Source organism: Eptesicus fuscus, chromosome 7, assembly GCF_027574615.1.
Source record: "Eptesicus fuscus isolate TK198812 chromosome 7, DD_ASM_mEF_20220401, whole genome shotgun sequence".
Classification (NCBI taxonomy): domain Eukaryota; kingdom Metazoa; phylum Chordata; class Mammalia; order Chiroptera; family Vespertilionidae; genus Eptesicus; species Eptesicus fuscus.
This window is the reverse complement of record NC_072479.1, coordinates 32,589,793-32,610,069: the sequence shown is the minus strand read 5'-3', so window position 1 is coordinate 32,610,069 and position 20,277 is coordinate 32,589,793. Positions and strand designations below refer to the sequence as shown.

The 20,277-nt window shown below is 41.8% G+C and overlaps 1 protein-coding gene across 1 annotated transcript in view; it reads right to left on the bottom strand.

Moving 5' to 3' along the window:
- The window catches only part of LIN7A (lin-7 homolog A, crumbs cell polarity complex component), a 143,530-nt gene extending 124,191 nt beyond the window's left edge, over window positions 1-19,339 (bottom strand). The window contains exon 1 of the mRNA XM_008143811.3: window positions 19,100-19,339. Coding sequence (XP_008142033.1) covers window positions 19,100-19,142 — 43 coding nt within the window. The 5' untranslated portion in view covers window positions 19,143-19,339. The remainder of the gene's footprint in view (window positions 1-19,099) is intronic.
- Between the last annotated feature and the right edge of the window lie 938 nt (window positions 19,340-20,277).

Genomic DNA, 20,277 nt, shown 5'->3' with positions numbered 1-20,277 from the left:
AAAACTAGTCTTTTGCTTGATTCCTGCATTTTTTATCCAAGAAATCTGTAGCTATTACTTCTTCAATATCCTCAATGCTCTAACCATTTCAAGATTATTCTCCAGCACTATAGACTAGTGCCTGTGCTTCTGAAACTTGTTTCCAGCCTTAAATACTGCTTCCAGGTCAAAGCACCTGATTTTTCCTTGTTCATTCCCCCAGCATTCTAAAGCTCATTGTGCTAAGCTAAACTCATCAACCTTTTGAAGCAATGTGTTTCCCCTTTGATTTTTTTCTTTCCTTATTTCCCCACCTACTAGTCAATAAGGCATGCCTATTGTTATCTCTTTCTATTCCCACAATCCCTCTGAAGTCCAGGTCAGGTCATCCAGATTATAACAATAATATAGTACATAATTGTCAAACTGTTCCAAGAATAGTAGGGTCCCTTGAACAAAGAGTACCATATTCCACAGGACTTGGATATTAAAAAAGTATAGCATAGGCTAGAGTAAAGGAACATCTTTAAGTTTGTTTAACCCAATGTTGGGAAACCCAATATTTCCTAATTCATTTACCATGGAATCTTTTTTTTTCAAGGAGCACCCAATAAAATACCCCAGAATAATGTTTGTAAAACACTGATTTTCCCCATCCATTCAATTCTGTAACCAATTTTCATATTAGTTAATAGATATATAACACAGATCATTTCCCTTTTCTGCTCAAAATTTTCAAACACTCTCAATTATCCATCAAAGAAAGCTAAGCACCCCTATCTTTCTGCAACCTACATGTTTCATCTGATCTTTCATGACTTCATCTCTGTAGTTAGCCAGATGTCAGGCTTAGGATATTATGTTGTACTACAACTGCTCATCTTCATATCAAATAAATGTGCTGCATCAAATAGATGCATACCATCACTTAGCAATGAATCAAACTTTCACACCCAACTATGGTGCTATAAGCATCTCTTTAAAGACTTAATGATTTCCTGATGCTCACCAAACTTAAATCAGTCTGCTTTGCTGAAGAAAAATACATTTACTTTATTTTCTCCATTGTTTGAAAAAGGCTGCTATACATAATTAAAGCAACCTGCACTGAATATTTTTAGTAAATTAATTTGCATATTTCAGGTTTTTCTGAAATAACGATGGTATGCGGTGCTTAGCATAAATGAGTCAGCTGGGGAACTGGTGAGTAGATGTGGACTGATCATATTACCTGCAATCACTTCCTGCTTTCACCAGTGTCAAAATGCATATTCTTGTTGAATTTTTTTAAAGTAGCTTTTGTTGAAAATATTTCTAAACCATAACAAATTTTAGGCTATAATTTTATCAGAAATAGTACTTATTTGTTCAAGAAATATTTCATTGCTCATATGCTTTGGGTCAAGCATTGTACTCTGCAAAAAGCAGTCAACAAGATGGACATAGTTGTTACCACATATAGTTCTTACTATTCTTACACTCACAGGAGTTTCAAGCATGTTGAGAATTGTATCGCCCTCCAGCTACTTTACTATTTCTCTACTCCCTTTGAAAGCCAAAGTTCTTGAAAAAGTTGTTAATACTGTCTCTAAATATCTGCGTCTATCCCCTGCTGAAACTACTCCAATGAAGCTTTCACCTGCTATTTCAACAAAGTGTCAGGGACACCGAGGACCTCCACAGCTAGACACAATGACATCGATTGCCAGAGGACATCTTACCTCACTCCTAGCATTTCACCCAGATAATCCTTCCCATCTTCTTCAAAGTTTCTGATCACCACTCTCTTTTGGTTTTTCTCCCTGGCTGGTGCATCCTCATCTTCTCTATCTTTAAATGTTAGAATTACCCAGAGCTGAGTAATCAAATATCATGTCTTTTTATCCTCCAGATGGCTTTAAATGCCATCTATATGTTGATAATTCCCCTATTTAGATCTCCATCCTGGACTTTTCTCTTGAGTTCCAGAATTTTATCTACAGCTGCCAACTCAAACTCTTTATATGGGTATCTGATATCTTTACATGACCGAAAACTATAATCCTCCTAGACTAGCCCTTCCCCCTATGCTCTTCTGTAACCTTCCCAATCTCAGTAGAGTGAAGCTTCAGATACTCAGGCCAGACACCCGATCCATCATCGACTGCTTTGTTTCTCTCAAACCCTATTTTCAATCTTTCATCAAATCCTGCTGGCTATGTCTTCCAAATGTATCCGGAATTATCACGACCTTTCCTGCTACTACTACCCAGATCCCAACCACCTCCACCTCTGATCTGGATTCTTTTCATAACTTTCTCACTAATCTCCCTGTCTACCCTTTACCCCTTGGTCAACATAGCAGAAAGAGTCTGCTCAAACTAAAATCCCTCTTGTGGCTTTAATATCTTAGCTTAAGGGCCAAAGTGTCTAAAATAGCAAGCCCCAGCCTCACCCAGTCCGTGGGCGGGGTGTCCTACCTCCAGTGCGCAGTTCAGCTCCACAAGAATATCCACGCCGCCTTGCAGGAGGCCCTGGGCTGGCTCTCAGCAGCCCATCCTAACTGCTGGAGGCGGGTTAGCCACAGCTTCTGGGTGGTGGCCTCACTGCGTGGAGTCCTCCCTGCCCGGACCACCACAGCAGTGCGGAAAAGAGCGGGTGCTGATCTTCTGCTGGGAGGGCTGGGCTGGACCCAGCTCTCGGCCGTGGCCCCCATTTCTGAAAGTCGCAGGTGCAGCCTGTCACCCCCTCTCAGCTGTTCCGGGGCTGCACCTTCAGGACCTGGGGTTCCTAGGACTATCTTGCCTAAGCCTGCAACCTGACCCTTGCCCTCTCCCCTGCCCATCCCAGTGAGAACTGTGAAAACTAAAATGACATCACTTGTCAAAAAACAAGTTTTTAAAAAGACTCTCTTTGACTTCATCTGTTACTACTACCTACCATTTCCTTGTTCACTCCACCCAGCCACACTGGGCTCATTCCTCTTCCTACACACCTTCAGAGATTTACTGACTCTGACATTCACTAGTACACTTGCTGTTTCCTCTGACTCAGGTCTTCCCAGTTTTCATCGGGCCAATCCCTCAGTTCCTTACAATTTCTCTTTTAAAACATCTAATACAAGCCTGGCTGGTATGGCTCAATGGTTGAGTATAGGCCTATGAACCAGGAGGTCATGGCTAGATTCCTGCCTGGTTTGTGGGCTCAATCCCTATGAAGGGGTGGGGGCATGCGGGAGGCAGCCAATCAATGATTCTCTCTCATCATTGATGTGTCTAACTCTTTCCCTCTCTCTTCCTCTCTGAAATCAATCAAAATACATTTAAAAATAAAGATAAAAATTAAAACACAAAAACACCCTTAATCTAATATGTGACAACTTCCTGGGTCCTCCATGTAAAAGGGCAGACCCTTATTTCCTTGACTCTCTCTTCCCATAATCCTGCTTCATGTTTTCTTACTCTCCTATGATTATATGAAGTACTGTATACTTGTTTATTTACTTCTTGTCTGCCCTCCACCCCTGCCCACTAGAATATTAGCTTCATGAGAGTTGAGATCATATCTGTTGTGTTCACTACTGCATCCCCAGGGCCTAGAACAGGGGTTGGAACAGAGTAGGCACTCGATAACTATTTGTTGAGTGAATCATTGAAGGAATTTGAAAAAGAACATTATAAGGTGCTGTAGGAACATAAAACAAAGGAATCCAACCTAGGCTGAGGGAACAAGAAAAGATTTCAGGAATCAGAAACATGCATGCTAAGAAGACAAGTAGGAGTTTCCCAGGATAAAGTGGAAATGGAGAGCTTCCCACAAAGAGAACAATATTGCCAAGACCCTGAGTTTATTTGTTCATTCAACAAATATTCACTTGACACCTATCATGTACCAGGCTATGGTTTAGGCATTTCAAACATAAGTAAAGAGGAAAGGCCATATACAAGTAAAAAAAAATGTGGATATGGTCAGTTAATAAAAATGTTATGAAAACAAATCTGGGATGGAAAATAAAAAATGCTGAGAGTAGGGAAAGAAGACTGGTTAAATATGGATAATATTTCCCAGGAGGTAAAGCTTTAGCAGAGACTGAATGAAGCTCATTATGATCTGAAGAAAAAAGCATCTCAGGCAAAGGAATAACAAATTCAGGTGAGTATGTTTACAAATGGAAGGAACTCTAAAACAGTGGCCATACAGAGTGGTAAGAGGGAGGCTGGAGGACAAAACTCTGGAATCCCACTCTAGAAAACTCAGCTGGCCAGCTGTGTTAAGAATCTTGGACAACAGGAAACCACTGAAGAGTTTAATGCACTGAATGGTACGATCAGATTAATATCTCAGAAAAATCAAAACTGAACACAACCCTCATGAACAGTTCCTGGATATTTTAATACTTAACCCACAATAGCTTCCTTTCAGGTTCAACAATCATTTCTAGTATAAGCCTATAGCATCAGATAAAGTGAAAATGGTGCTATTTAAGTGATTTTTTTCTTGTATGTAATGATTTTGTTAATAAATGCTTTTAAATTTTTCAAAACTTTAATATATTTTAATGTCATTTTATTTTTCAAAAATTTCTGGCATTCTTTCCCCATATTTTTCAATAACCTTTTTTTTAAAATCACCTATTTTTGGTGTCATGTTATTTTCTTATAGTTTCCATTCTCTTGAAATATATTTTTAATAATTATAAATATGCTTATTTTATAGTCTCTCTCTGCTTTCTTCTGTCAAGCTTTTTTCGTTTTTCAGGCATACTTTCTTCTCCCTGAATTTCTCTTCCTTCTGCCAGAAACACAGGGCTCATTTACATTCTAGTGTGTTGTGACCACTCCAATGTTTTATCGCTTTCTGTTGCTACTGTGTAATTAACTGTGAACATGCCTGTGTCAGAGATTGTATAGTCTATGAGAAACCAATGGAGCTAGAAGTTTCTGAAGAGTGCTGTCTTTCATTTTACTTCCTTTGATCTGTCCTAGCTTAGGACTCATTTTATGTAAGTTTCTTGGGAGAAACTTTCCTGAACCAACTCTGTGGTGTATATTCAGACTCCAAGCTAAGCAATGCAGATTGGGGTGTGGTAATGGTGCAGATCTCACCCCCTGGTCTTGCACTGCCCCCCGCCATGGGCTTATTGCTAAGTCTGGGACCGTTTGGCACCCTTTTTATTTCCCTCCCTCACTTTTACCAAGGTGTCAGGTCAACATCACTATGGTTCCAGTCTTCACTTCCCTTTTCAATTCTGGAACCCAGGGGTTACACTTTTTCATTTGCAATCTAAGGCTATAGATAGTCTTTTAATTGTTAAATTTTATCTAGCACATCTCGATGTTTGTAATGAGGGAGGTTCTGTGTTAGCTCAGCTTGTCATGTTACAGATTCATTCAAATTAGTCTCTAAATTGGAATTTAATTTGGAATATGAGCAACAACATAAAGACAGTCTGCCTGACCAAATAGTTGCTCAGATGTGCAAATAAGTAGCAAAAATTAGCCAGGCTACAAAATGCTTTCGAAATCTGTCTTCCCAACTGGGAATAAAATGTCTTATTCAACTAGGTTAGTGTGAATTATATTGCTCACACAGGATGAGTTAATTTTGCAAAACAGTAAAGCATATAAAAACCCATCCTGGCAGAGCATGGGCAGAAGAGGTGTCATACAAGTTGGTAGGAAGAATTCAGCTAAAATTTAAAACAAATCAATGAAAGTTCAAATGTGAACAAGTATGAGAGTATAGGACCTCTGTGGGTAGTACTGGCGGGATTTTTTTCCCCACAGACTTCCACTGAGAGCTCATAAGAAAGAATGGATCAGGACAAAGACTAGAAGTAAAGACCATTACAAGTGGGAGAAAGTAAAAGTAAATCCTCTATCCCAATGGTTCTCAACCTTTCTAATGCCGTGACCCTTTAATACAGTTCCTCATGTTGTGGTGACCCCCAACCATAAAATTATTTTCGTTGCTACTTCATAACTGTAATTTTGCTACTGTTATAAATCGTAATGTAAATATCTGTGTTTTCTGATGGTCTTAGGCGACCCTGCTAGCGGTTCTCAACCTGTGGGTCATGACCCATAGGTTGAGAACCTCTGCTGTAGAGCCTAAGACCATCGGGAAACACAGATATTTACATTACGATTCATAATAGTAGCAAAATTACAGTTATGAAGTAGCAACAAAAATAATTTTATGGTTGGGGGTCACCACAACATGAGAAACTGGATTTGACCTCTGGTTAAAAACAAATTAGTAGCAATGAATTATGGGTTTATAGACTGCATACGAAAATAGTACAAATGATGAGAGGAAGCAAGTGGAAGTTTATTGATGGATATAAATAATGTTACTTGAAGGGAGAATGTGACAAATTAAACTTATATATTGTCAACCCTATGGCCACCACTACAAACAAAACAAACAAAAAAAAGACATAGCAAGATTAGCAAAGTTCACCATCATTATTAGATGAGTAAAGTATTGCCCAGCCAGTGTGGCTCAGTGGTTGAGCATCGACCTAGGAACCAAGGGGTCACCAGGGACTAAGTGTCTTAAAAAGCAGACCTTCATTTCTCACAGTTCTGGAAGCTGGGAAGTCCAAGATTAAGGAGCCAGTAGATTCAGTTTCTGGGGAAAACCTTGTCCTGAATTATAGACTTCTGCTTTCTGGAAGTGTCTTGACATGATGGAGAGCTTGTTCTGGTTTCTTCTTTGTCTAAGGACATTAACCTCATCACAAGGGCCCACCCTTATGAACTTATCCTAAAGGCTCAACCTCCAAAGTCTATCACATTGGGACTTAGGGTTTCAACACACGGATTTTGGAGGGGAAAGATAAGGGAGACACAAACATTCAGCCCATAGCATACCCCCAGTCTTAACACTTTGTAATTCCCGGTTATCATGTGGGTGCCAAAATGGCCGTACTTAGAAACCGTGTGATATCAGAAGAAATAAGTGTCTGCGTGGTCAGAGAATACCTCATTTATCCAGAGGCATCTATCTGTCGACCTCAACGAACTAAAGTAGGTCTGAGAAGCTGGACTGACACAGAATTTCCCTATGAGCAATCAAAATAAACATCTCGGCATTGCTTCTGTAATATGCATGAAGTTTTACTGCCTTGTCTGTCTTAACGTCCACTATTCCTTTACAAAACCCCATTTTCTAGAGAACATATGCCATACCAGAGAAGGAAATGAATCCTCTATTTTTAGGTTAAAATGTTTTAAAATTCCTAAATTTTGGCTTAAAGGAGTCAGCTTGTAAGTTTTACTTCAGTCGAAAATGTCTTATACATTTAATGTTAGACAAATACCGGATTACTTGATCCACTGAAATATATATTAAAACCTCAAGACATATATTTCAATGATGATGGGTAAGCAGAGAGTGCTTATGCCCTTCAGGACATTTAGGACTAATCTTTTTTTTTTTTTTTTAATCCTCACCCAAGGATGTTTTTATTAATTTTCAGAGAGAGGAAGGCACAGAAAGAGAGAGAGGGATAAATATCAACGTGAGAGAGAAACACTGCCTCCTGTACTTGCCCTGGCCGAGATCAAACCCACAACCTAGGTATGTGCCCTGACCAGGATTGAACTCGCAATCTTCTGGTGTACAGGACGACACTGCAACCAACTGAGCAACCCGGCCAGGGCAAGAGCTAATCTTGAAGGGAAAAAAGAAGTCGCAAATATCTCTTCATGCTGCTATGTTCTCAAATCCCTCTCACTTACCTTAACTGAAGGCAAGGATTGTAGGGAAAGGAGCTTTGGGGTGCTATTATCACAGTCCAGGTCTGTGGAGAAGCTCTGCCTATGCATTACAGATCACTGAAAGGTAATCTGAATGTCACAGCCATCACCTCTTGGGTCACTGGCACAGCATGGGAAGAAGGAACGAAATATTGCTGGCACTTTCTTACAATTCTGTCTGTGGGCATTTTGATTTTTAGGTTTAAGAAATTAATAACTGCCATGAATAATAAGCACTACCATTTATTAAACACCTGCTATTTTCTAATAATTCTACTAGACTTTTCAAATACATCACTTAAATTATATTAAAAAAATTATTCTTTACCAACATTTAATTTACATTCTTTTTGTAAGCATTGGACAGAGTTCTTTCCCTTTTGTCCTTGGCAACTGCTGTCCCGGTGTGCCTCCTACCTGTCTGCCTGTTCTTTGAAGCCTTTGCAAGCACTTCTGTGTTGGTGCCCTTACAAGTTCAAGTTCTCCAAGGCTTGCTACAGACCCTGTTACAGACTTATGTACTTGCTCTCCCTGGTGTAGTATGGTGATTAAGCTCAAGGCCTCAAGAACCAACCACCCTGAGCTCCGATTGCTTGCTTCTGTTGCTTTATTTAGCCTCTTTATGCCTCAATTCCCACATCTTCAAAACACTGACGGCATCTGCCTCAAAGGCCTCTTGTGAGGACTAATTGAAATGAAACATGAAAAGCACGAAGCACAATGCCTGGCATGTTGTAAATGCTCATTATGTGTGAGCTGTTGCTAAAATACTCAAACTATGTTATCATAAGTTAACCGTCTGATGTCTACCTTCCCTAGAATGCAAGCTCTACCCCTCACCCTTGATTTGGGACCTGACACAGAGGAGATTCTCATTCACTTTTCCTTGAATGGCTAATTGAAGGAAGAATCAAGGGAGTGTATCACCATGCAAAGTGGGTGTCTTTATTCCCATACTAAGAATGAAGAAAAATGAGGAGAGAGTAAGCAATACTCTAAGCTTCCATAGATAGTAAGTGGCAGAATTGCAATTCATCCCCATATCTGTCTACTGCACTTCCCCTTTATTGCACTGGGAGAAGTGCAGGCTCTGGGGAGAGGCGGGGAGGATAATCACTCATTACTGAGCACTTACTATGGACCTGGCAGAGCTCCTGGCACTTGCATATGTTTTCTCGGTTAATTTTTACAGCAACCTGAAGAGGGAAAGAGCATTATTACATTCAGTTCCACAGTTGAAAATGAAAGTACAGAGAAGATAGGAACAGGCCAAGGTTAGATAGCTGGGAAGAGGCAGGGAGAGGAAGGGTTTGTATCCAGACGTCTGGATCCAGAGCTCACACCCTGACTGGCACATGTTTGCCTACTTCAGTGTCTCGTGATGCTTTATAATCAAATAGCACTGAAAAGGAATAAAAAAGCCACTCTTGGTTATATTTTCCCCAGTCAACTATTTAGTATACTTTTGATATCTTCATATAAATAGAATAAAAACATTGAACATCGACAAAAAGTCCAATCCCTACCCTAAACAATTACTGAATCTTAAAGTCTGTTTGTAACAACTTTCCCAATTTGTCATTCAATTTTTGCCTATATGTTTCCAGTAATCCAGTAATAGGATGTTCACTAATTCCCAGAAGAGAATAAATTTTGAAGAGAATAAATGTAGGGAATTTCTTCTTGAATAAAAATATGTCATCTTGTATCTCTGCTCACTTACCTAGTTTTAAGCCTGAAATGATGCAACACTTAAAGACAAACCGCTAATAGAGTCAGCACACATTTGAGCACTTACATTTCAGGCACCGCAGTGGGCAATGGTACACAAGCATGTGTGTGAATAACTTATGGTGTCAGGGTGACAGCAGTGTAAAAGAAAAATTTAACTTTGTGTAGTAAGTGCTCTCCCAGGGTTATGTAAAAGAGTATTATTGGAGCATCAAGAAAGAAGTGATTTGGGGGAAGTGTGGGTTGGCAGAGTAGGTGAGTAGGAACCTTTTTGTTTTGACCTGCAGGCACATCTAAATGCTCCCTGCTTCTAGAGAATACTAAAATACTAGTAAACAGGTAAACAATGAAATAATTTTCATTGTTGAGTAGTTAATATGTCAAGCCTGTTCTAAGTACTTTCTATATATTAACTTATTTAGAGCCAGCTTCCTGTGAGGTCTGTCCTATTTTTATCATTTGCCATTTTACAAATAAGAGCACAGATTGGAAAACAGTCTAGTGTTTCCAATCCAGGCAGGCTGGCTCTGGCGTGCCTGTTTGCCATTCTAAGCCTCCCCTGCCCCAGCCTAGGACTGTCCCAATGGCCTGACGCTGTAGGAGGTTTCCAATGTGCTTGAGTGGAGTCCTGTGGGGCGGTGTTTCCTGGGCAGTACAAACAAGAAAAGTGAATAGCCCATGAAAATCACATTTCGTTTCCACTAAATTTTATCTCTTTTATTGTAACCTGTTGTTACACACACACACACACACACACACACACACACACACAAGCGAGCCAAAATGGAGGCACTTTTGCTAAGCTATGTCACCAAACAAAAACTTAATAAGTAACCTGATTGCAGTTACAGCCTCTCCCAGGACTGGAATTTTAAACCAATCAATCTGGAATTTCCTGATCAACACTGGTGTGGTCATCTGCCTGGTTAAACCCCCATCCTTCCCTTAAGGGAAGCTGTCCCTGCCTAAAACAATCTACTTTTTTAACTTCTTAGTCAGCCTCTTTCTGCTTACAAACACCTTCCATCTTGTACAGCTCTTAAGTGCGCCTTTCTGGTAGCTACATGGGATGCTGCCAGATTCAAGAATAATTAATAAAGCCAATTAGATTTTTAAGTGTTCCCGGTTGGATTTTGTTTGTTAACACTGTCATTCAAGGTAGGTAGAATTTTAGAACAGTGATATGGTTGGTCAAAGCATTTGCTCTTCCTTCCAGTTCTAGGTCACCTGTAAAAACCTTCTATTACCCTAGTGCTAGATATTGATAATAGTGTTGAATAAGACAGAGAAGGAAACTGCCTTGGTTTAGTGTTTCAACCACTTGAAACCCAAGGGATCAACCATCCCCTTCACACACCTCCGCATTTCCCACCAGAAATGTGATGTCATGAGTCTAGTATGGCTATGGCGCATGCTTAAAATTTTGACAAGACCTAACCTTAGTGATCCCATGTACGCTCTGTGGGATTACCACTTTCTTTTCTAAATGCCAATATCCCACTCTTGTATGAATGTGCCTTAAGATTTTTCTGACAGGTAGACTGGATTACAGTGTCCTTCTCACCTTTTTGGAAGCCAAAATATTTGTCTGTGAACAATTACTGCTCTTCTCCAATAGTCTTCAAAAACCATTTTCAGTGGTCTCTCTGCCATTCTCCAAAACTCAGCTGTCATTTTATTTTTTTTCCCATCTACTTCGAGCATTTAAATCTTATTGCAATTCTGTGATCCCCATTATTCTATCCTTTTTGTGTAAGGATAATTCTTTGATAGAAAAAAATTTATTATGCCAAAATATATTAACTATTAACACATAAGGCAAGTAAACAAAAGTAGCAAAACCAGTTGGACTTGAAATAGCTATAATGTTTTTAGGAGGAAATTACCACCAGTTTAAGTTAGAAGTTCTAGTTTTCTGTCCAAGACAAATAACTATCTAAATATAACAGCAAAATAATTCTCAATCAACATAATTACCAAGTTGTCCTTGACTATATATATTTTTATTAGCAAGTCTTCAAATTCAGCCAGCATACTACTTAGTAAACTCAATCATATGTATGACCTTAAGGCTATCAATATGACTTTAAGGTTATGCTTACATTTGCAAATACAGAGTGATTTCAAATTAAATTCACATTAACTTCTTTATCAGGACATAACTTTATCATTCATCCATTTGTAGTTAAAAAATAAATAAGATGAAACAGAGTATCTTGTGTATGTGGGGGGTGGGAATTCTGCTGGGGCCCCACCCACCCACCTTTTTTTTAAACCTTTTCAGTTGTATTCTGGCATTAACTCGCTGGATTTAATAACCAGTTAAGACAGCATGCACATTCAAGCAATGGAAGTAGAGCTACAAACACCAACCCCAACCCCTCGCCTCTTCTCTTGGCCCTGGAAAGCTTTCCACTTTTAGGAGTCTGCTACACACACAGAGGCAAGGTAACAACCTAAGATAGCCATTGCATTATTATAGATTGGAAGGCTTTTTTTCCCATTAAGAATGACTCTCAGGATACTGGGTCCAACTAAATCAACTTCATTCATTCCTTCAACCAAAAGACAAATGTTGAGTATGCCAACTATATGCCAAACAATGTGTTGGGTTCTACATCTCTGATCTGATGAAAACTATATCCTAATAAAAAATATTAAGGCTTAAAATAAAAATTAAAAAAGAAAAACCTCTAAGCGGTATTGGCTTTGTACCTATAATGCAATACCTAATATCCAGTATACATTTTCTCACTTGATAGACCCCTTTGCCTATTTGTGATTCCTGAAAAAAACACTCCAAAAGCAAAATCATTAATTTCATAACTGAGCAGAGCACACCAAATCCATCTTAGGGCTTAGATAGCTGACACACCACATTAGAAGGTACTTGCCACATTTATTTTTCTTTTTCTGGAAGCTCTGTCATTAATTTCTCAATTTCTTTTCCATTTTAAAGCTGTGTGTAAGACTCCCATTAAATGCAAAATACCTTTCCCGAATAATGAAATTGGAAATTTGGGTCCTTCTCTTTCTAACTTTTCATTATCAAAAAGGAAAGAAAAGGTAAATGTGACAGAATTCTGACTCCTGGAAAATGGCCTAGGAACTACATAGTGAAAAAATAAACACTCAAATATTGATTTGCTATTTTTAGCAAAAGTTCAATAATTTTTAATGTTTAGTGATACCTACAGAAAACATGAGAAGGCAAGCAAGCAAGCACTTAATGTTTGTAGACTAAAACATATCTGACTGCTGATGTGAGAAGGCTTTAGGACAAGAGACATGACATATAATCAGCCCCTCTCTCTTTCCTTCCCATCACAATCACTGGGGGAAATATTTTTAAAGCAACATAAGCACTAACTTAACAAGGAGCGAGAGGAGAGAGAAGGGGAGCAAGGGCAAGTCCTTTTGGACTGTGAGCAAAAGCAATTTCCAGGCAAATACAGATCTTATAAAAACTGGTGAGTACAGCTTATTAGAAAAGCTATGGGCTTGCCCCAAGGCTTGAATCTGGATATACATAAAGTAATAAGCTCTGCATGTGTTGAAAAGTGAAAGGAAGAGAGAAAATTTTTAATGTATCACAAATGCTATGAAAAGTGGAGTGCCATGAGATTTTCATTTGCATTCAGTTCTTGCTCTCGTGTTATTTTTCTCCCTAAGGTCAAAACCTACAACATAAAAGTTCTTGGTTTTAGAGTTTTTAAAGGACAAAAATTTTAAAGAGGAAACACATCAAGAGTTGTTTAATCAATATTTTGATGTATGACATTTTAGAAGCCAAGAAATCAAGATTTCCATTTACAACTTACGCAAATTATCCAAGTTGAATTGAATGCACAGAAAAGTTAGATGACGGTTGACAACAACATTTTCTCTTATATAAGCACCAAATGAAGACTGTAAGCTACTGATCATTTCATAAACAGTCTCAAATATTTAAGATAGCACAATATTAATTACTCCTCAAAATTGTCTTAATTATCCATTTCTCTCCACAAATTGGCTTTGTATTATTTTTATAAGCCATTATTTTTAAGCCATTCTGCTGAAAATTAGAGAGAAATGGTAGAAGTGAAATTTTGAAAAATTCTATCGTTACCTTTTTCTGACCTTGAGATAGAAAGTGAAAGGAGTGTTGGAGCGAATGGACTTAAGAAAGTGTCTGAGTCCATGAAGTCTTTTACATAGTGACCTATTCCCATGTTCTTTGTTATGAAGGTGTTGAGTGTCATGGCTGGTACCTTGCTTTGTTCCCTTGAGTTTAACTGAAGGTCATTTCTGATTTTAGAGACTGAAATCTGGGTAAACTAACCTATGCTGTAGGGAAGAATTGCTGTGAATGCTTTAAATTCTGGAAGAGAAGATCCACACTAATCTCCTTATCAGCATCTTTTCTTTGCCACAAGGGTAACTTTCAAGTGCTACTTTCTACATCACTGTCTAATATTAAATACTACAGGCCCAGTGCATAAAAAATCATGCACTGGAGGGGGTTCCCTCAGCCCGGCATGCCGCCTCTCACAGTCTGTGAGCCCTCAGGGGCAGGAGGTGACCCGGAGATCAGGGGAAGGTGACGCCCCATCACACCTCTGCTGCTGCCACTGCTGGCAATGCAAGCCTCAGCTGGCCCTGGTTACCTGCGCCTTGGGCAGCCCTGGGTGGCTGGGCAGCTGCCATCCAAAGCCTGCATGTGCCTCAGGCCGGCCCTGGGCGGCTGGGCAGCTGCCATCCAAAGCCTGCATGTGCCTCAGGCCGGCCCTGGGCGGCTGGGCAGCCACCATCTGAGGCTTGACTGCACCTCGGGCCGGCCCTGGGCCCGAGGGACTCTGGAGGCAGGTGCACAGAGTGGCCGGGCCTGCCTGGGGGCGGGCCCAGCCTTGCCTCATGCCTGCCACCCCAGTGGGGCTGAGAGGACTGGGCACCGTCATCTTGTGGCTATGGACACTGCCATCTTTGAGGGCGTGGCAGTCAATTAGCATATTCCCTCCTTATTGGCTGTGGGTGCCGCCATCTTTGAGGGCAGGGCAGGCAATTAGGATATTCCCTCCTTATTGGCTGTGGGCACTGCCATCTTTTGCGATGGTGTGAGGGTCAATTAGCATATTCCCTCTTTATTAGACAGGATTAAGATGAAAATGAATATATCGCATATTATGACTACTTAGATTTCACATGTAAATTTATGCATAGTGATATCTATTTAATTTACATTTGAAAATCTAGTTATAACATATGATGCTTTAGCTTAGGAAAAAGAAGCAAAACACAGATCTATAGATTTTCTTGGTATACTTATAACCAAGAAATGATACAGAGAGTGTTATCATTCCTTGGTAATATTTTTTAATCATTTGATTGGTTATAGATGTATTAAAGAGATAGTAGCTGAGTTGTACATATGAAACTGCTCCTATGTGTATTCTTCCCTCTTTCCAGAATACTTTTTTTCCTAAGGATCTTATTAATACATCAGAATTGTTTAAATGTTGCTTTCTCAGTGAGCCTTCCTTAACCAACACTGTCTAAATAGGTCCTTCCCTATTTTCCTCTAGCCTTATGTCATGTTACTTGTCTTGTGAGCATATTTTCAATTAATCTAAAATCCTATGTATAAATTACATCATTTAGCTCCTGGCTATCAACTCCTCACATCCCAGTTTCTATGACTCTCCGCTGTGCTCACGTCTTCTCAACAATTTCCTTGATGGTCCCAGGGTGCACACGGGAGGTTCTTCTCCAGAGCACAGCTGCACAGTTTGCTCCTAAGTTTCATCAGGTCTTTTAAATGTCACCAACCCAGAGGGCCTTCCTTGACTATCATACTTCAAACAGCAGCCTCCGCTGCTCTCTTGGATGCAGTCTTATTTTTCTCACTGGCACTTATAGTTGTATATGTATGTGTTCAATGTGCAACTCCTTCATTAACATGTAAACTCCATTAGAACTTTATCTGCTTTGTTCTTTAGTACTGCCACATTGCTTAAAACCGTGCTTGCCATAGGCTGTCACTCAACACTTATTTGTTGAATTAATTAATTCCTTACTTATTATCTGTTTCTCCCACTAGACTCTTAAGGACCATAAAAGCAGGAACATTGTTTCTGATATTCCTACAGCATCTTGTATAGATTAGGTTATAAATAAATGATGAATGGTTTGCTTATATGTGTGCATTTGTGTGTGTGTGTGTGCGTGTGTGTTTAATCTTTCTCTCTGGGTAGATTCTAATCACAACAAAGATGAATTATGTCTGTTTAGCTCACCATGTATGCCAATCCCATAGTGGGGTCTCACACATAGTAGACATACAATAAATAAATGAAAAATCATCAGGACTGGGACCAGAATGAATAGGGACCTATTCTGCCAATAGCTACCCAGAGGCCTCCACAAAGTTACTATGAGGTCTTAATGGCAGATGGAAAAGAGTTTAGGACATGCACAGAGAAGTGAAAACCTTAAACTGCCCTTTCAGGGCCCAGCCTGGTCCTGGCAAAGGCTTGCTTCCCAGACAAGACCCAAGAAGCTAGCACATACTCTGAGTGTCTTCCTTTCAGATACCTTTTGTATTCTGGGAGGAGTAAATCTTAATTTCAATCCATAGCTTTGATCAGTTTGCTTAAAACCTTTGCCATGAAGACTCCAGATAAATCAATTTATGGTGCCAAAGGGCATCAAATAAGAAAAAATTAGATTGTAACGTAAAATCTCCCAGTACCTAGAATAGTATCCGGTCCTTTCCTGCATGTTTTTCGTTTGAAAAATGAAGATGCTAAAAAAGAACTGGCTCTCAAATTATGGACATGGATTCAGGTTTGCTGAGATGTCCTTGGCGGTTTTGTCAAACATCTTCCTTCCTCCCTCTCCTTTGCCCACCTGCTGCAATCCCCCGTGGTTAGTAGTCACAGCCTTGGTGAGCTATGGCAACTGATAGTAATTGTCAAGTATGTAGGGAAAACGAAACGTTAAACTGCCGGCCTGTGTTCTCCCTGCCATCCTTTTCAGGGCCAAAATGTTGTGAATCTATAAACTGCACCTCAGCTCACTACCAAATCCCTATATTTTAACGGTGATTAAGTTACTGCAGTCCTTAGTTCACTTACACTAACTTACACTAATGTGTGATTTTTCTACTGTGATCAGGGACAAGGTCAGACACTGAGAACACAAAGATGAGTTTAGAAATGGTCTCTTCCTTGAAGGAGCTCTGTTCAATGAGGAGCCAGATGCAACAGTGTGAGAAATGTTTTGATGGAGCCAAAGCAGCAGGTGACTTCAGTGCACATCAAAGGGCATCAAAACAACCTGGGCAACTGGGGTGAGCTTGAAAAGTCTTCCAGTGGGTGACCAGAAACTGAGTCCTAATTTTAATGAATCAAATTAAAGCTGCACAGTGTCAGAATCATCTCAGCCAAACTCCTTATGTTGCACAGTGGAAACCTGATGCCCAGAGAGACTAACTGACTCATCCAAAGTATCAGAGTTACAACTAGGACCCAGATAAGTAGTATTTGGCTTCGTCTTTTAAGAGACTCTTTTTTTTTTTTTCTTCAGAATTCTTTATTTCATCAGTTTAATGATGAAATTAATCAATTAATTATATTTTAATGACAGAGATAAAAAAAATACTTTTATATATTGACTTCATGCATAGCAATCCTACCAATAACCCATCATCAGTAAATTACAGACTTGGCACTGAGCTGTTGGTGAATTAATTTATTCAGCTACAACCACTGTCTCTCCCAGCTTGCCTCTTGAGCTACTTACTGCATGAAACTAATCACACTGGGAAGGACAGGGACAGCCTGGCTGTGAACAAGAACAAACTTTAAGAAGAGATCTTGGTCAGATTGCATTTCCTCTCCACAACTGAGGGAGGCATCTAAAGGCTAAGGTAAAACCAAAAAGTGAAATATTGTCAGTAGTATGTAGTAGTATATAAATTGCTCAGGTATGCAATTTTCTTGGAGTTTTGTTGTGTGTTTTATTTTTCTCCTACTGTAGTCGATTTACTTGAGCTATTTAAAGGCTGATTAAGTAATGAGACAATATAAGAGCTCATTACATTAAAACAGAAATACTTAGAAAATACATAATTTCTCGTAGCTTGCCATCTGTGTGGCTCTTAGTGGCAATGGATTTATCCTGCTTAGTGCAGATGATGATATTGGAGTGAAATCATGGGTTATACAATGGATTTCTGAGTTCTTTTACTACTGTTATTAATTTACAAGTTTGCAAATTAACATTTCCCAAAATAAAAAAAATACTTTTTTTTTCAACTTTTACCCCCAAGCCAAGTTGCTATGGGCACCAAATAAGATCTGTTCTGGCGCCAACAGATTGCCTTAAAGTCACCCACAATCTCTCCAAATTAAAAACCTCACTGGCTTTTTCACTGTACTCGCAGCAGGATGCTCTTTTGCCTTGTCCCACAGTCCAGTGTAAGCCGCTAAAAAGAATATTTTTAGAGGCACATCAAACTAAATAATTTCCGTCTGAACACACCATTTCCAAAGGGCCACCCAGGGTCCTAAATCTGGCCGCTGCGGAGGGGGACAAGCAGGTGTCCTCTGCTGCAGGGTCGCGGGACTCGAGCGCCTTCCCAACTGGACAGGGGACGCCAGAAGGAGAACCCAACACTCGGTGACAGGTCTCACCCCTCCCGGGTGCAGCAGAGAGGCCCCGATCCGAGCGGCCGTCTTCACCCTCAGGCCTTGAGGAGGACTTGGGGAGAAAGCAAACACCGCTTCCCCATCAAGTCAGAGAGCTGGGCGCACAGGGTCGCAGGTCAGAAGTTGCATTTCAATCCGGTCCGCGCCGCGTCCCAGCGCATTCCGCAGCCCGGGCCCCGCGGCAGGCGGCCACGGGTGGGAGAGAACGAGGCTGGCGGGGCAAGGGACACTGAGGGCTGCCACTGCCGGAGAGCACCGGGCGGTGGGGGCGGATGCGACCCCCTCCACCTTCGGAGCCGGGAATAACCGGACTCGGCTGCAGTGACGATGCGCCCCCGGCCGGGGCACCGCGCTGCCCGCGCTCCGACGCGTTGCCCTTTTGGCCAAGAGCAACTCCCGCCGCCGCAGCCCCGCCGCCGTGCGCCCTGGCCCCGTGGCCCCGGGGTGCGCCTGGCCCGCCCCCGGGCAGCTGCCAGGGCGCTGGGAGCTGGACCGACCATCGCCCCCGGCGCAGGGACAAACTTCCTCCTTCCCGGGTCCCCGCAGCCGCGCTTTCCAGGTCTCGGGCTGCAGGCGCCCCCGCCGGGCACGGCACGGCGAGCTTCCTCCCGGCCCCTCGGCAACCCCGAGCCCCGGGCGGGCGCCGCGCATCCGCTCCCACAAAGCCGGCGGCCCGAGGCGACCGGGCGAGGGGCTGGGAGCGGCGGCGAGGGCTCCGGGGCCGGCGAAGGCACCCCTCGGCCGGCCGGGCGGGGAGCGGCAGGCGGAGAAAGGGGAAGAAAGTCTCCTGCTCTCAGCGCGAACGCCTCGCCTTCTTCGCTCGTCCTTGCTCGCTCGCTCGCTCGCTCGCTCCGTCCCCCCCGCCCGAGCATGTCCGCCTGTCCCGGTGGCAGTTGGCGGGGACCGAAGAGCAGGCAGAGGGGAGGCAATGGCCTGGCGGGCGAGTCGCCCCCTTACCTCTGTCCAGAGTGAGCGGCTGGACCACTGTCAGTGTCGCCATGTCTGCGGTGGGAGCCCAAGTGACGCTCGGCTCCAGCGGCAGCAACCGTTTTTAGTGAGAAAAAGAGGAGGAGATTGGGGGCGGGGGTGGGGAGGGAAGACGGAGAGGAGGGGAAGGAGCGGGGGGAAGGAGGGGAGGTGGCGGCGGTGGAGGAGAAGAAAGCTTGGGTGGGTTGGCAGCCAGATGGAGACGCAACTGTTCGGCTGCGGACAGACCTTCAGATGCCGCGCGAGGCTGAGCAGGTACCGGAGCTGCGGCGTCGCCGGCTCGGGAGGGAAGGCTCGCCGGGAACTCCGCTGTTCCAGCCCCAGGAGCATACAGGGGTGCAGCGGGTGTGCTGCTTTCTTTCAACTTTGCAGTGAAAGGAGAGGGTCCGAGGATGCGTGCCCCGCGGGGGAAGGGAGAAGGTGGAAGAGGGATGGGGGCAGGGAGGTAGAGAGGTGATTTTTTTTTTTTTTTTTCAGATTAAGAGAATTTGTCAAACCTGTAATCCCATCCCCTGGGGAGAAAATGCTTCTAGTTCAGAAATGTTGGGATTTACATGTAGTTGCTGTTAATTTCTGTTATTATTATTATTATTATTTTGTTTTTGGAATGTTGACTTATAACAGTATCAAGATAACTGACTTAAGGCCAGGGTTCCATCCCTAGGTCTCCATGAAAGACCTGAGTGTATTGCCTAGAAAATAACTTACCTTAAAAGCAAACTTCTTAAAAATGGGTTTAAATAAAAAAAAAAACACGAAGAGAAGTTCCATTACTAAGTTTGTAAAACATGTCCCTAGCAGGTTTTCAGGCTGATCTATGCAGCCAGGGGTTATTCAGTTGTCACTTATGAGCATGTGTGTCAGGAATAGAGAACTAGGAGTGTTACATGCCATGTGCCGTGGCCTGATTTAGGAACTGCATACAGTTCCTACTTTCCTGTAGCTTATGATGTAGTGGGATGTGATGTTATTAAAAAGGTGACTTTAGAGTCCGTTGATCAGAATTCAGTTACTAAAACCTTCAGGTACTGGCTGGGACCCCTTCAACTGCTTTCACTATGTTGCGACTGTAGGGACTCGTTTCCTGGTGAAGAAATCAAGTATATAGAAATCTTATATAAGCAGAATGGGTTTAGGATTGGAAAGGA